This window comes from Lampetra fluviatilis, chromosome 12 (genome assembly GCF_964198595.1).
Source record: "Lampetra fluviatilis chromosome 12, kcLamFluv1.1, whole genome shotgun sequence".
NCBI lineage: Eukaryota > Metazoa > Chordata > Hyperoartia > Petromyzontiformes > Petromyzontidae > Lampetra > Lampetra fluviatilis.
This window is the reverse complement of record NC_136286.1, coordinates 6398646-6415486: the sequence shown is the minus strand read 5'-3', so window position 1 is coordinate 6415486 and position 16841 is coordinate 6398646. Positions and strand designations below refer to the sequence as shown.

General features: G+C 47.8%; 1 protein-coding gene across 1 annotated transcript in view; it reads right to left on the bottom strand.

Annotated features, from left to right (window-relative positions):
• SLC2A9 (solute carrier family 2 member 9) overlaps positions 1–16407 on the bottom strand; it is a 65564-nt gene extending 49157 nt beyond the window's left edge. Inside the window, exon 1 of the mRNA XM_078861471.1 lies at positions 16204–16407. Within this exon, the coding sequence (XP_078717597.1) occupies positions 16204–16268 (65 nt within the window). The 5' untranslated portion in view covers positions 16269–16407. The remainder of the gene's footprint in view (positions 1–16203) is intronic.
• Between the last annotated feature and the right edge of the window lie 434 nt (positions 16408–16841).

Sequence of the window (16841 nt, the reverse complement as noted above, 5' to 3'; positions counted from 1 at the left end):
CCGATTTACATGATTGTACCTTTGACAGCGTAGAAGCAGAGGACGAAAAGATACCTCCGGAGGACAACAGGTACCTGCCCTTCAGGAAGGAGACATGTGCCGACCTACCAGTGGTATACATCGATGGATGCTCCAAGATGAAGGAGAACAAGCTTCACGCTGGGTCAGGAGTCATTTGGGAAACTGGCCCACTCACAGGGATTCAAGAGGGATTTCAGCTGGGACCAAAGTCAAACCAGTATGCAGAGTTGGTCGGGGTACACATCGCTGTCCAAATGGCATCCGATAACCAAATACGGACCATGGTGGTGTGCACTGATTCCAACTACGTACAGCACAGCTTCCTGCACCACCTACCCATATGGAAAAAAAACGGGATGAAGAACCATAGGAATAAACCAATTCACCATCGAGAACTATTCGAGGCCATAGATAAGATGGTTCAGAACAAGGATATGAAGATATTTTGGAAGAAAGTCAAAGGGCACTCCAAGATACCTGGTCAAGAGAAAACTGGGAACGACCAAGCAGATGCCATAGCAAAGGTGGGAAGCCTGGAAGGCACCCCGTGGAAGCTAGAAGACCAAACCGACAGAGACGGACAACCAGAGTCGACGAACCAAGACATCGCCGTGATAAGACTGGTCACAAGAAGTGGGAAGAACCCGGCAGAAGCTGGAACCAGAGCCCAATTGAACAGTGCCCAGCCTTCCGAAGACCTGATCAGAATGCAACAAGAAGATGAAACACTAAAGACCCTCGCCGATCATATCCAAGATCCAGCAGGAAAACCGATCACTACTGACAACTTGAATGACAACAAAGAGCTCGAGATCATGCATAGCCAAATCAAAAGGTTCTCAATGCGGAAAAGGCTACTGGTATATACAAACGAAAAAGACGGTCGACCTAGATGGGTAGTCCCCTCTCAATATCGGGAAATAATGTTACAACACGCCCACAATGAACCGTGCAGCGGCCACCGATGCGAGGTGAATACGGGACAGATGCTGCGACAGGTGGCCTACTGGCCAAAAATGGGGGAAGACATACACAAACATGTGTCCAACTGTCTCGTGTGTTGTAAGTACCAGCCAACGACTTCACAGCATAGGGCACCCCTACAGAGGAGGGGAACAGATTACCCTTGGTCCAACCTACAAATCGACTGGATAGGACCTGTCAACCGATCAACAAAAGGGAACAAGTACATGTTAACTGTGACCTGTGCATTCTCTAAATGGACAGAGTGTTTACCAGCACCCAACAACACCGCGGAAACGACCGCTGTCCTACTGATCAACCAAATATTCAGTAGATGGGGTCTACCATCAACGATCGATTCAGACAAAGGAAGCCACTTCACAGCCGAGGTTATCACAGAAGTGTGGAAGATGTTGGGAGTAAAAAGACAATTACATGTCGCATACCATCCACAATCCTCAGGACAGGTGGAAAGAGCCAACAGGACCATCGTGAGCATCCTAAAGAAATATGTGTCTACCACGGGCCGCGACTGGGATACGAAACTACCCCTAGTCTTGATGGCCATGCGAGCCACACCCAACCGAGCTACAGGCAGGACACCCTTCGAGATCATGACAGGGAGGCTAATGACCCTCCCAGTACACCTGTTATATGTCCCAGCGGAGGACGAGACCCCGACGGCAATGACGCCAACTGAATACCTGACGGGACTCAGTAGTCACCTACAGAGCACCTTCGCTATGGTCAGGGACCAGTTGCAAGTAGAGGCTCAGGGGAGCAAAGCATACTATGACCAAAAAGCCAGCCACGCAGAATACCAGCTAGGAGACCAGGTGTGGTACCTCAATTACGAGAAAAGAAAACAGAAGTGCAGGAAATTCCTACCTTCCTGGACAGGACCACACGAGGTTGTTGACAAAATGTCCCCAGTAGTATATCAGCTAAAAATCACAAAGACAGGAAGAGAGCAGCAATACAAGTGGGTGCACATCAACCAAATCAAACCGTACCCTGTGCTGGTGGAGCAAGATGAGGAATAAAGGTGGAAAAGGGGGGGGGAACTAAACTAATGGGCATATCACACTACGATAATGTGTAACATGTTTTCCAGGGAATGGCAGCCCTCCTGCTCACGCTCCTGCTAACGTACCTGGCCAAGCTAGAAGGGAGCCAAGGCCTGATGATGCCACCCAAGAATAACCGTAGAAACTATCTTTTTAACGATATCTCCTATAACACGTAGTCAATAGAATAATTTCTCCCTCCCTTATCGTGTTACCTTCCTTTAGAATTTTTTTTTTTCCTCCTCTCTCTTGTCACATATAACCATGTTAAGTTGTGACACGTACGCGCGCGTTGTAAGGAAATAGCAGCAAAACTTGAGGACAATCGATGGTTCATGATGGAAGAAGGGTATACATTTTTTTTAAAAATAACCCGTGGCCATTTGACCACTGGCCATTTTTAAAAGGGCGGAATGTTGTATCCTAAGCCTTCTTCCAAACTTGATATTTTTATATATTATCTTTTTACTTGATATATAATGAATGAAAACACCCCAAAAAGCAGCAGGCTGCAAAAACCAGGTGTTGTTAAGTAATGGACTGGAGGAGGGCTAGGATGACAGAATTTGCAACCTTGCTTCAAGGAAGGAGGGGGCCTGATGAACGGGCATATGTCACCCGTGCAGGCGGCAGAGACAGTGGGAGAGTCAGCCAGACATAATTAAGGCAAAAAGCCAACCATCCTGCATGGTTTTAAGGAATTAAATTATTAAATCCAGGGTGAGTGGTCAAATGAAGTGGGTCAGCAACGCTGTGTGCACAGGGGAGGGAGCTGATTAACAACCCTGCCCGGCTGAACCGTGAGGGGGCCTTTGACCTGAAATTAAGAATAACACTCCCAGAGCAGAAGGTTGGATGACCACAGTGAGACGAATAAGAGCGTTGTATATCAAGGATGCAGACTCAGCTGAATAACAAGGCTGCGGAGGTCACCAAAAGTTCGTGTTCGCCTAGTTAAGTCGAAAAGCTCAATTATTCTGTATTGCTATTAAAGCAACGTTAAAATCAGAATTTAACAACAGGGTAGGCTTAAGTTATTGATATTCACACCCACTCCAATTAAACCAGGCCACAAGTTACGCCTACTGAACCATCACCATCATTAAGTCAATATGAAATGTTATTTCCATACTTTAAAATACAACTCGACCCAAAGCATATGACAATCAGAACCTTCCTAAGTCAAAATCGAATCGCACCCAGACAGGAGCGAATAGTCGATATAAGGTTGAAGAGGGAAGGAAATTAAGAGCACGGCGAACTGCAAACGTAAGCGAAAAGCCGGGAACAACACACAGCCAGCAACAGCGAGTCGGGCTTCGACAGGCCATAAAGTAGGAATGACAACTCCCGGGGTCAGGGGACATCAGAAAAAGCAAGCAGACAAAAACCAGAACTGACTCCAAGGTACAACCGCCCTCACCTACAAGGAGTGACGGAAATTAATGAGGCCTTGAGTTAACGGCGTCAGCTGGACAGCAACAACAACGGCGAGCAGAGACAGAGTGAGGCAAAAACCTGCGAGGCTATGAAATGCAACTTCATGTCAGTGAAGCCTGACCAACAAGTTAAGTTAAAGACATCACAATACATAATATCGTACATAACATCAATGTTAACGCTATTCACCGTCAACTATATTCCGCTTATATAACCATGCAGACACCAAGGAATACGAATTCCTAGGATCAAGAAACTTACCCCTTAACCTAAGATATCGGAAATAAATTAATAATAATAAGCCTACGCATGAAAGACAAAAGTAAAACTTATGAAAAGCCAGGATAGCGGGATAAATCACCACCAGGTCGAAATAAAGTACATAATAAAGAGCGATGTTAAACCCAGGGTCGGAGAGAAAGGGAGATCCCGGCCGTCTTTGTATCCCCGCAGCGCGGGATGGGAGTGTGTATGTGCTCGGGGAGGCACCTCCACTTGGGTCAAGCACCACGATGGGAAACGACACACCTTAGGCTACATACAGAATCATAACTGGGAAATGGTAAGGGACAAGTGTTAATTTAAAACTTTTTAACCATGTCTGTGTGCTGTGAGGATCGGAGGGAGTGTGCCCCTCCCTCCAGGTCGTGCAACACGGACAGACCCGCCTGTGAGACGATTTGTAACGTCTGTGTTTTGGTTCATGAAGGAGGCCAGACAGAGAGACGACTTCGAGGCAATTTGTAACATCTGATTGTTTGCTCATGGATTTTATGGAGGGAGTATGACAACGGAAAATGCCGTGGGTGATGCACACAAGCACACGGACGTACGGACACACACATGAACACACCTACACACGGACAGATCCTGACACAGTAAATCAAAAGAAAACCCCGCCTTGTGGGCAGGACCCAAAGGGATTTTTCGGCATAAAAGAAAGGACCCTGAGCATTGGAAACCAGTTCGACCAGGAGTCAACTCATCACGAGTTCGACCAGTGGGTCGGCTCCGGAGCGAGCTCGACCGAGCGGGTCGGCTCGACTCATCTTCAGCTCGACCGAGCGGGTCGACTCAAGGGCGAGCTGCGACTAACGGGTCGGCTCGACTCTTCAGCTTCTGGGACTCAGCCGAGTTCAGACGGCTCTCGGGGCTCGACTCAAGCGGCTCCCCATCTCCTCTGCAGGCGGGCAAGACCCGCTCGACAGCTCAACTCGGCCGCGACAGCCAACCTCTGCCGAGTCGGCGGTTTCCCTGCTGCCGCGAGAATCGCGGTTTGGCGACGACGCTGCGAGCGAGCTGTGGGCGCCACCTACCGACCGGGTTCCGAATTACGACAGCGTGTCAACGGACATCCGAACCAAATTCACCACGGCGACAGAGGAGCGACTAATACGTATGACGCGCACCGCCCCCTCACCACACGACCACCTGGCGTCTGTTTGACATAAAGAACCGACTCCGAACACTGACTATTGAAGACAACTCTTACCACTCAAACCCACTCGAACCCATAAGCCATCCGTGGCTGTGAAGAAAAACTCGAGACCGAGTGATGGCCATCCGTCATTTGTAAGAGTATTATCTTTAATATTTAGTGGACTGTACTCTTAATCGCTTAAATTCCCAGCAGATCTTCGGAAAAGGAGCGCCGTTGCAGGCCTTTACTCCGAGCATTCTGTTGTCAGATAACCTGCCGATGTATCTGTTGAGATTGGTGCCTTTAAGAATAATAACTGTTTTTGATTGTGTTTTATCGCCGTATAATCTTTCAAGTATAATCATTCATTAACGTTAAGGTTTTCTTAGCATAGTATTTGCATGTTTTAACGACTCTCTCTCACTAACAACCATCGCGTTACGCGGGATCCATGTGCCGTTGTCAAGTGAAATCAGACAATCATTGATGATACTGTATTGATGCCGTGTTGACGTTCCGGGATTGAGAGTTCGCATACTATATCATAGTTGAGGTTGAATTAGTAATAAATTGATTAATACAGAAGTGGTTGTGTGATTCTTTCCTGAACTATGCATAAGATCTGCTTCTGCGTTGAGATCTGAACTTGGTGACCTTAATAAACACACTAACACATACTCAGTAAATGTTAAAGCGATAACGGGGCGAACCGGGGACCTAAATAAGCGAGAATGAGACGAACCTAGACAACGAGGCCGAGTTAATCTAAGTTAATCTTGTATACTTACACCACACCTGCATAACTGCATACGATTAATTGCCTTATTCCGATCGATAACCCACCCTCGTCACCGAGGCGGAGTCTGGTTATCATAACGACTTGCATTATCATAATTACACCCACTCGCATAATTACTACAATTACCTCTCGAATTGGCATAATTAAATGTGCGTAATTACATGGATTAAAGTATTTCCGGATAATTACACCTTTGGCCAAATTTCGATTGATTATTATTATTTTCACTGAATATTCATAACCCACATATACAACATAATAATTTCACCCACGCACGCATACAACACATCAAAATTTTCACACCCAACATATACAACAATAGATATTCCACGAATATGACGGGGTGCAATTCTAGAAATATTCCACTGTTAGAACAAAGGTCTCCCAACGCTGTTTCAGTGACGTCGGCCGTTAAACTGAGTTCATTGTGCTGGTCAGTGCGAGGTAGTGAGGGGCTGGGGTCTACCACCAGTTCACATATCACTTGTCCCTAATCTGATGTCAGAAATAAAAACTCAAGTTGCCAGATGCATTGTGCAACATTAACCACGTCACCCCGACCACTCCAAAGTGCATATCTCCATATATATAAAAGGCAAAGGTGTGAATGTGTATCTGTTCAAAATGTTTAGCGTACTTCCCGACATGCAACAAACTGCAAATTTGCCATGTGGGTACAATCCAGACTGTACACCATGCAAAAATTATAAAAATAGACTTGTATTTTTTGGGGGCGGGAGGGGGCAATAATGGATATATTTTGCACGGCAAGTGAGCTGTGACGTCACATCTGTCATGTGACCCGCGTGCGGAAGCTTCACGGAGTGTGCCCGCTCATGTCACCCCCCCAACCCTCTGCGAGTAAAGTGCCATACAAATGTGTTGCAGGTCTAAGGCGTTCTTCGCGCAGCATTGGTTTATTATTTGAGTCGTTTACTGCCGTACGCACCCTCAAAGTTGCATGTATCTGCAGCAAGCACGTGTATGTGTACCTATGGACGCGCGCGCGTGTGTGTGGGGGGAGCGGTAGTGTAGTGGTTAGCGCGCTGCGCTACGAACCCGGCGACCCAAGTTCGATTCCCGCTCACGGCCACCACCGGTGACGATTATTTGAACCGGTTCTGGGCCTCCCCCTGGTCGACTCAGCCTCAAACGAGTAACTGGTGTGGTGTCTGAACATTGCCACTGGGGGGACAAAGGCGGCCGGACGTGGTGAATCCAAGTCCCGGGCGAAGCCGGGTAGTTAAAGCTAGTTTATGTATATGGTAAACAAAGCAATAAGTTACTGCTACCCGGCTATAACATATGGATTTGTTTTCACCAGGTAGTCAGATTTCCTCCTGCAAAACATCACTAATAAAATAATTACCGTTTAAAATTACTGGCATTACTGGCATCAGTAGCAGCAGTCATGATCGCTATACTGTTGCATGAATCAATCTATCACCTGCACACAAACTAATTGAATTTAATTGCTCCATATCCATGATGTAAATACGTCTGTGCGTGAACTCTTATGGATGCCACTCTATTATTATCAGTCTCAATAATCAGCCATCATGCCTTCTAGACAAGATGGGTCCTACCCCAGTCCAATTACCTTACTTAACTGTTTGTCCCTCGATGTAATTCCAAGTACTGTATGCACATCACACTTCTTTTGGCACTTTCACCTTTTAATCAAACCAGTGTATCAGACAATGGTATCACATCATTGCATATTACTTGTGATTACATATTTATCAAACCCACTGACAGTGACACAGAAAATGGAAACAAATATTACTGAAACGTGGAGCTAAGATGTATACTAAGCCACTGGAAAAGGGACACATGATACGTTCATAGCTTTTCATGACTCCAATAAATTCATTTTTCCAAAAACATTGCTAACCTGCTCTCGCATGCCTCTTTATGGCATCATTTAAATCGGGGTCTGCCTTTAAAAAAATCCACAAGTGTACTCACAACAGGCATGACAATTACATTCATACACCAAGACAAAGATCCCCCTATAGCCTTTGCACACTGTTGGGGAAGGTGTTGTTAGAGAGCACCTATGAAGGCCGGCACGGCACACGAGGGAGTCGGAGGGCATCCGAGGTCGGCACGTCCACGAATGCCTCCCAAGACGTTTTCCACCTGCCCCAACTATTGAGGCATTTCTCCACAACCCTGACAGCGAGGGCAGCAGCTGAGTTAGGGCACCCTCGGTCCCCTGGAAAGCCCTAGAGAGCCCTGGGGCCGTTCTGTTGCTCTGCTGGCCGAGGGGCCATGCTCGCAACATCCGCAGCAGCTCGAGGCACCACCTTGAAGCTGTGCGATTAAGCGGCGCCCACTGAGTCCGGCGCAGTGGCGACAGCTACCAGGAGCTCGGACGGCTGGGCCGGCGATGATGATGGGAGACCCGGCTGCAGGTTACCATCTGGGGTCCTGAGCTGCACAGCAGCCGTCATTTCCAGGTCTCTGGGCGGCGTCGGGCACGACCCCAGCCACCACGGCACATACCCCTGCGAGTTGGTAACCGCTCCTTGCCGCTCTTGCAATGGCTGCGGAGTTGCGGCCACAATGCTGATGGCGACTGGCGTCGGGGCAAGCTGTCCACGGCGCTTAGCTGGCGCCATCCCTACTGGTATTGGGACGGGTCCTTATCTTCCAACAGAGTTACTTCCAACAGAGTCCAGCGACATGACGCCCCGGAGGCATTGAGGCCATTCCTAGGACCTTGGATGATAAAGCATTGAAGGTGAGAAGCCACTGCATGCGCTTAAAATAAGAAACAGATCATTTATGGGGTGCTGAGCATGTGCCCGATGGTGGCGCTCCCTTTCGCGTACTCGGATTTCTCATTTCCCTTTATTCTAGACACTAGTGATGTCATTATCAGGGCTGTATTGTCATAGATGCTAAATGGAAGGGTAATGGTGATAGCGTACTGCAGTCGCATTCTGTCTCTCGCCAAATAAAAGTACTGCAAAACCAATCACACACTGTTGTTAGTTGTGCACTTCATGCACCAGTACCACCCCCCTACTTGTCGAGCCAGAAATTTATAGTACGCACTGACCACGTGGCTTTACAATACTCTCTGCGATTCGACCAGCTGTCGGGCCAGATGGCTAGATGGATTGAGCGACTTCAGGAATTTAATTATGGATGTCATTTATCGCAAAGGTGCCCACCATTCTAATGCAGATGCTCTCGCTCGACTAGGCTCCTCGGTTAGGCTCACGTGCACAACAGGTTTGTGCACCGTAAAGACATCGACCCAGAAGGGAGCCGGGTTATTGCCCCAGTGTCAGCAGGGCTGGAGAGAGACCAGTTGATGCTTGGGGATTATGGGTTGAGATCCTTAAACACCATTGGGGACTCCGAAAATACAAAGAGGCCTGCGTCTCAATCATCAGTTGTCACATTTTTGACATTGGGAGGGCCTTCTGATGGATGTGTTGGGATATGGCCTTGCAGCGTCAATGTGTTCTTGTTCTTAGCCCGTGGCGCAGGAGATTATTTGGGCATATTTACATTCTTCAGCTCATGCACCTGAGCGACAAAAATACTCACGTTATCTTGAAACTTCACTATTATTGGCCAGGTATGTTCATGGACGTCCATTGCCGAGTAGTAGTGTGCAAATAGTGCGCACGATGAAAACCGCCCCCTTGTGCGCCAATAGTTCCACTACAATCCATTACTATCTCTCGGGTGAATGAAATGGTTGCCCTAGATCTAACCCTGGGTCCCTTCTCTGCAACACTGTGAGGAAATCGTTATTGCTGGTTGGGGCTGAATACTTGACCTGTTGACCCATGGCATGACCCCTCCCAGATCAGATGACAAAATCTACCACAGAGGCATTCATAAATGGGTATGTGGTAGATAAGGGCTTCCCCAAGCAATTTCTGCCCAACCAGGGTCATCATCTTTCATCCCAGCTCCTGAAAGAGATATGCGCTATGTTGGCCACTTAAAAGCTGCGAACCTCGCCTTACCACCCGTAGACAGATGGAATGGTTCAAAGGTTCAATCTCACTATTCCGTCCACGTTATGCCACAGCATACCGAATGGCCTCACACGCTTCTACAGGATTCTCCCCGTTCTACTCGATGTACGGACGGGAGCCAACACCCTGACTGAGAATCAGCTGGCCAAAATATCGGCCCACATAAGGTCCTGGCCAGGCGTCCTCCCATCACACGTTAACTTTCCTGCAGGAATTGAGGGAGGCCCCAAGGGCTTCTCTGCTACAGTCCAAGCAGCAAACAAACAAGTTCAGGCAAAGACCACAACATGAAAGTAGTGGAAGGTAGGCGGCATGACATGGCTGCACTGTTCACAGGTTCCAGCTGGCATATCCCAAAAATTGCATAGACCATGGAAGGGACCTGTCAAAGTCATCAGAATCCTGTGGTCACAATGCGTGAATGATAAATTGGAAAATTGCCATTGGTACATGAATCCTTTTTTCTTAGAACCACATGTTCATGACTCAGATGTCTCTCAATCATCATCACCAGTCTCTTGGTCATCAGTAACGTTGCCGGGTTCCGGGGTGTCGCCCACCAAACATCCATAGGCTGGCGCATCAAATTCAAGTTCACCAATTCCATCCGCAGGGCCAGCTGTGAGTGACCTCTGGCGACCATCCCCACATCAGTAGGAGGGGTCCACTGTGCAACCAAACGGTACCACAGACTCTGCCAGACAAAATAACTTCCCTTGCTCTTTACTTCTTATTTCCATATTTGTCCATTGCTAGTTGTTCTTGCGCAGTACGGGTTATCAGGGGAGGATGTACATATTTTTCTGTTGCTTTGTGTGCTTTCCTCATGTCATTCTTCTGCCATTTTTTTCTCTTGCATCTGTGTTAGGGCATAATAAGGGATAAACTCGAGGTGGAATTTCGCTCCCGAGTGGTTATAAGGGCATTGTAGGTTGACAAAGCTGCGGACAGCTTAATCGTCGGGGAAGAAAAGGCTGGGTGTCAACAACAAGTGTTTATGCTGTGTGCCGCCTGTCCTACAAGTGTCCGTGTCGATTCCGGCAGAACAATAAAGTTCCCTCACCAGGACGACCAGTGTGGACTGTTGTATATTCATAAACTACCACCGCAAGGGAAGACACATTCATACACCACCACAACAAGGGAACTCATTCATACACCACAATCACAGGGGAGACACATTCATACACCACAATCACAGAGGGAGACACATTCACACACCACAATCACAGGGGGAGACACATTCATACACCACAATCACAGACGGAGACACATTCATACACCACAATCACAGAGGGAGACAAATTCATACACCACAATCACAGACGGAGACACATTCCTACACCACAATCACAGGGTGAGACACATTCATACACCACAATCACAGAGGGAGACACATTCATACACCACAATCACAGAGGGAGACACATTCACACACCACAATCACAGAGGGAGACACATTCATACACCACAATCACAGAGGGAGACACATTCACACACCGCAATCACAGGGTGAGACACATTCATACACCACAATCACAGGGAGACACATTCATACACCACAATCACAGAGGGAGACACATTCATACACCTCAATCACAGGGTGAGACACATTCATACACCACAATCACAGAGGGAAACACATTCATACACCACAATCACAGGGGGAGACACATTCATACACCGCAATCACAGGGTGAGACACATTCATACACCACAATCACAGGGAGACACATTCATACACCACAATCACAGAGGGAGACACATTCATACACCACAATCACAGGGAGACACATTCATACACCACAATCACAGAGGGAGACACATTCATACACCACAATCACAGGGTGAGACACATTCATACACCACAATCACAGAGGGAGACACATTCATACACCACAATCACAGGGAGACGCATTCATACACCACAATCACAGGGTGAGACACATGCATACACCACAATCACAGGGAGACACATTCATACACCACAATCACAGAGGGAGACACATTCATACACCACAATCACAGGGTGACACATTCATACACCACAATCACAGAGGGAGAAACATTCATACACCACAATCACAGGGAGACACATTCATACACCACAATCACAGAGGGAGACACATTCATACACCACAATCACAGGGGGAGACACATTCATACACCGCAATCACAGGGTGAGACACATTCATACACCGCAATCACAGGGTGAGACACATTCATACACCACAATCACAGAGGGAGACACATTCATACACCACAATCACAGAGGGAGACACATTCACATACCACAATCACAGGGGGAGACACATTCATACACCACAATCACAGGGGGAGACACATTCATACACCACAATCACAGGGGGAGACACATTCATACACCGCAATCACAGAGGGAGATACATTCATACACCACAATCACAGAGGGAGACACATTCATACACCACAATCACAGGGGGAGACACATTCATACACCACAATCACAGGGTGAGACACATTCATACACCGCAATCACAGGGTGAGACACATTCATACACCACAATCACAGGGAGACACATTCATACACCACAATCACAGGGGGAGACACATTCATACACCACAATCACAGGGAGACACATTCATACACCACAATCACAGAGGGAGACACATTCATACACCACAATCACAGGGAGACACATTCATACACCACAATCACAGGGAGACACATTCATACACCACAATCACAGGGTGAGACACATTCATACACCACAATCATAGGGAGACACATTCATACACCACAATCACAGGGAGACACATTCATACACCACAATCACAGAGGGAGACACATTCATACACCGCAATCACAGGGGGAGACACATTCATACACCGCAATCACAGGGTGAGACACATTCATACACCACAATCACATGGAGACACATTCATACACCACAATCACAGAGGGAGACACATTCATACACCGCAATCACAGAGGGAGACACATTCATACACCACAATCACAGAGGGAGACACATTCATACACCACAATCACAGGGAGACACATTCATACACCACAATCACAGAGGGAGACACATTCATACACCACAATCACAGAGGGAGACACATTCATACACCGCAATCACAGAGGGAGACACATTCATACACCACAATCACAGGGGGAGACACATTCATACACCACAATCACAGGGGGAGACACATTCATACACCACAATCACAGGGGGAGACACATTCATACACCGCAATCACAGAGGGAGATACATTCATACACCACAATCACAGAGGGAGACACATTCATACACCACAATCACAGGGGGAGACACATTCATACACCACAATCACAGGGTGAGACACATTCATACACCGCAATCACAGGGTGAGACACATTCATACACCACAATCACAGGGAGACACATTCATACACCACAATCACAGGGGGAGACACATTCATACACCACAATCACAGGGAGACACATTCATACACCACAATCACAGAGGGAGACACATTCATACACCACAATCACAGGGAGACACATTCATACACCACAATCACAGGGAGACACATTCATACACCACAATCACAGGGTGAGACACATTCATACACCACAATCATAGGGAGACACATTCATACACCACAATCACAGGGAGACACATTCATACACCACAATCACAGAGGGAGACACATTCATACACCATAATCACAGGGGGAGACACATTCATACACCGCAATCACAGGGTGAGACACATTCATACACCACAATCACATGGAGACACATTCATACACCACAATCACAGAGGGAGACACATTCATACACCGCAATCACAGAGGGAGACACATTCATACACCACAATCACAGAGGGAGACACATTCATACACCACAATCACAGGGAGACACATTCATACACCACAATCACAGAGGGAGACACATTCATACACCACAATCACAGAGGGAGACACATTCATACACCACAATCACAGGGAGACACATTCATACACCACAATCACAGGGTGAGACACATTCATACACCACAATCACAGAGGGAGACACATTCATACACCACAATCACAGGGAGACACATTCATACACCACAATCACAGAGGGAGACACATTCATACACCACAATCACAGGGTGAGACACATTCATACACCACAATCACAGAGGGAGACACATTCATACACCACAATCACAGGGAGACACATTCATACACCACAATCACAGGGAGACACATTCATACACCACAATCACAGAGGGAGACACATTCATACACCGCAATCACAGGGTGAGACACATTCATACACCACAATCACAGGGAGACACATTCATACACCACAATCACAGAGGAAGACACATTCATACACCACAATCACAGAGGGAGACACATTCATACACCACAATCACAGGGTGACACATTCATACACCACAATCACAGAGGGAGACACATTCATACACCACAATCACAGGGAGACACATTCATACACCACAATCACAGAGGGAGACACATTCATACACCACAATCACAGGGGGAGACACATTCATACACCGCAATCACAGGGGGAGACACATTCATACACCACAATCACAGGGGGAGACACATTCATACACCACAATCACAGGGGGAGACACATTCATACACCACAATCACAGGGGGAGACACATTCATACACCACAATCACAGGGAGACACATTCATACACCACAATCACAGAGGGAGACACATTCATACACCACAATCACAGAGGGAGACATTCACACACCACAATCACAGGGGGAGACACATTCATACACCACAATCACAGGGGGAGACATTCATACACCACAATCACAGGGGGAGACACATTCATACACCGCAATCACAGAGGGAGATACATTCATACACCACAATCACAGAGGGAGACACATTCATACACCACAATCACAAGGGGAGACACATTCATACACCACAATCACAGGGGGAGACACATTCATACACCGCAATCACAGGGTGAGACACATTCATACACCACAATCACAGGGAGACACATTCATACACCACAATCACAGGGGGAGACACATTCATACACCACAATCACAGGGAGACACATTCATACACCACACTCACAGAGGGAGACACATTCATACACCACAATCACAGGGAGACACATTCATACACCACAATCACAGAGGGAGACATATTCATACACCACAATCACAGGGGGAGACACATCGCGAGGAAATAATAAAATGTGCTGGGAGCCAAGAGCTGTTATCGTTTGGAGACCTTCACTTGGTATATTCAATTCCTTCCCTTATCGGTTTCACCACCACCCATTCCCGAAGAAAAATACTCCATAAAACATAATGTACCTTGGTCAGTTCAGTTCCGGTTTTAACCAGTGACATACAAACATCAAAGTTGAATCAAAAGTTAAAACGAAACCCATTCTTATGTCAGCCCATACATACCTGTAACACGGCCCTACACACACACAGTGATGACGTGCCTTCAATTACCAAATGACTTAAATGATATCCATCGGATGCATGCTATGATACATAGCATGTGTTCACAGTGCGGCAGTAATGCGTTTCTGCCATTATAATAAAGCAATTTCCAAAAAAAAAATTGTATTTTCTCCGGGGTGGTGGGTGGGGGCTCAAAATCCAGAACGCAGTCCCCATATAAGCCCCTTGCATTAATCCACCACCAAAGGATCTCCCCGTTGTAATCCTTTATGACTGCAGGGGCAAGTGCTGTTAGCGAGCACCTATGAATGCCGGTACGGCACACACGAGGGGGGGTAGGTGGCCAGCAACCACGCCCGGCCGCCTTTGTCTCCCCAGTGACAATGTTTACACACCACACACCTTACACACCACCACAGCTGGTTATAAGCCACCAGTGCAAGGAGGCTTACATTTGTATCAAGGCTCTGGGGCTATAATCAAGATAAAGAATATACACCTACAGCAAGTGCTACACACCCCACTCTAAATAAGAATGCGAACGCAGCACATGTTAAAGTTTGTAGTGATGATGATGAAGGTCGTTTCGAGTTCTGAAGCCCTTTCAGCAGAAATCCACGCACCTCGCAAGATCTTCATTTGAGGCCGAGTCGACCTAGGGGAGGCCCACGCCCGGGTCAGATAACCATCACCGGTGGTGTTGACCGTGAGCGCAGCGGAGCTAACCGCTGTCCCACCGCTCCCCTTTAATCCACAACGACCACCACAAACAAAAGACAAAGAGCCCCCGTATAGCCTCGACAGAGTGTTGGGGCAAGTGCTGTCAGCAGAGGAGCATCCATAACAGGGGGGGGGCAGCACCGCGTTCGGGTCACGCTTTCGTCTCCCGAGCGGCGACGTTTCGAGACCCGCACCTTGTACTCGTTTGAGGCTGAGTCGACTTAGGAGGGTTGGGGGGTCGGGGGGGGTTGAGACGACGAACCACAGCCGCAGGTATCGGACACCGCCGTCAACAACCACCACCACGCAAGCCCCAAGTTCAACTCACTTGGGTGCCGTGGCAGAGCCGACCGTCAGCCTGAGCACTTCTTCGCCGGGCTCGCTCGAATGCATGGCTTTTGTTGTTTATTGCGAGTCTTCGATTGAACAAACAAGAAGCGCAAACTACTGAACAACTACGGAACCACCCGTAAGCTGTGTGATAAGCTCGACTGCGGCGTAATACTGAAACGAGGCCAGTGGTGGTGGGTGGGTGGTGGTGATGGGTAGTCGTGATGATGGGTGGGTGGTGGTGATGGGGTGGGTGGTGGTGGTGATGGGTAGTGGTGGTGATGGGTGGTGGTGGGTGGGTGGTGATGGGTGGGTGGTGGTGATGGTGTCTGAGTCTGCGGAGTTGATGACTGTGAAGTTGTTTGGTCACAGAACTTTGCTCGTGCTCTCTCCGCCGCTTGTGGCTCCCCCAGATGAGAGTACTGACAGGAGTGGCTGTGTGTGTGCTCAGGCTACGCGTCAGGAAGTGCCCGGTTATTTCGATTGCACACGCATTAAAGGTCCGCGCTATGTTGCGGTGGGGGTGGGTGGAGAGCTGCGGTAGTTGTATCGATTCCACTCGAGGTTTATATTTTTGTTTTAACAAAGCGGGCACCAACAACAACAAGAAACTCCAAAGCCACACCCGCTCCCGAC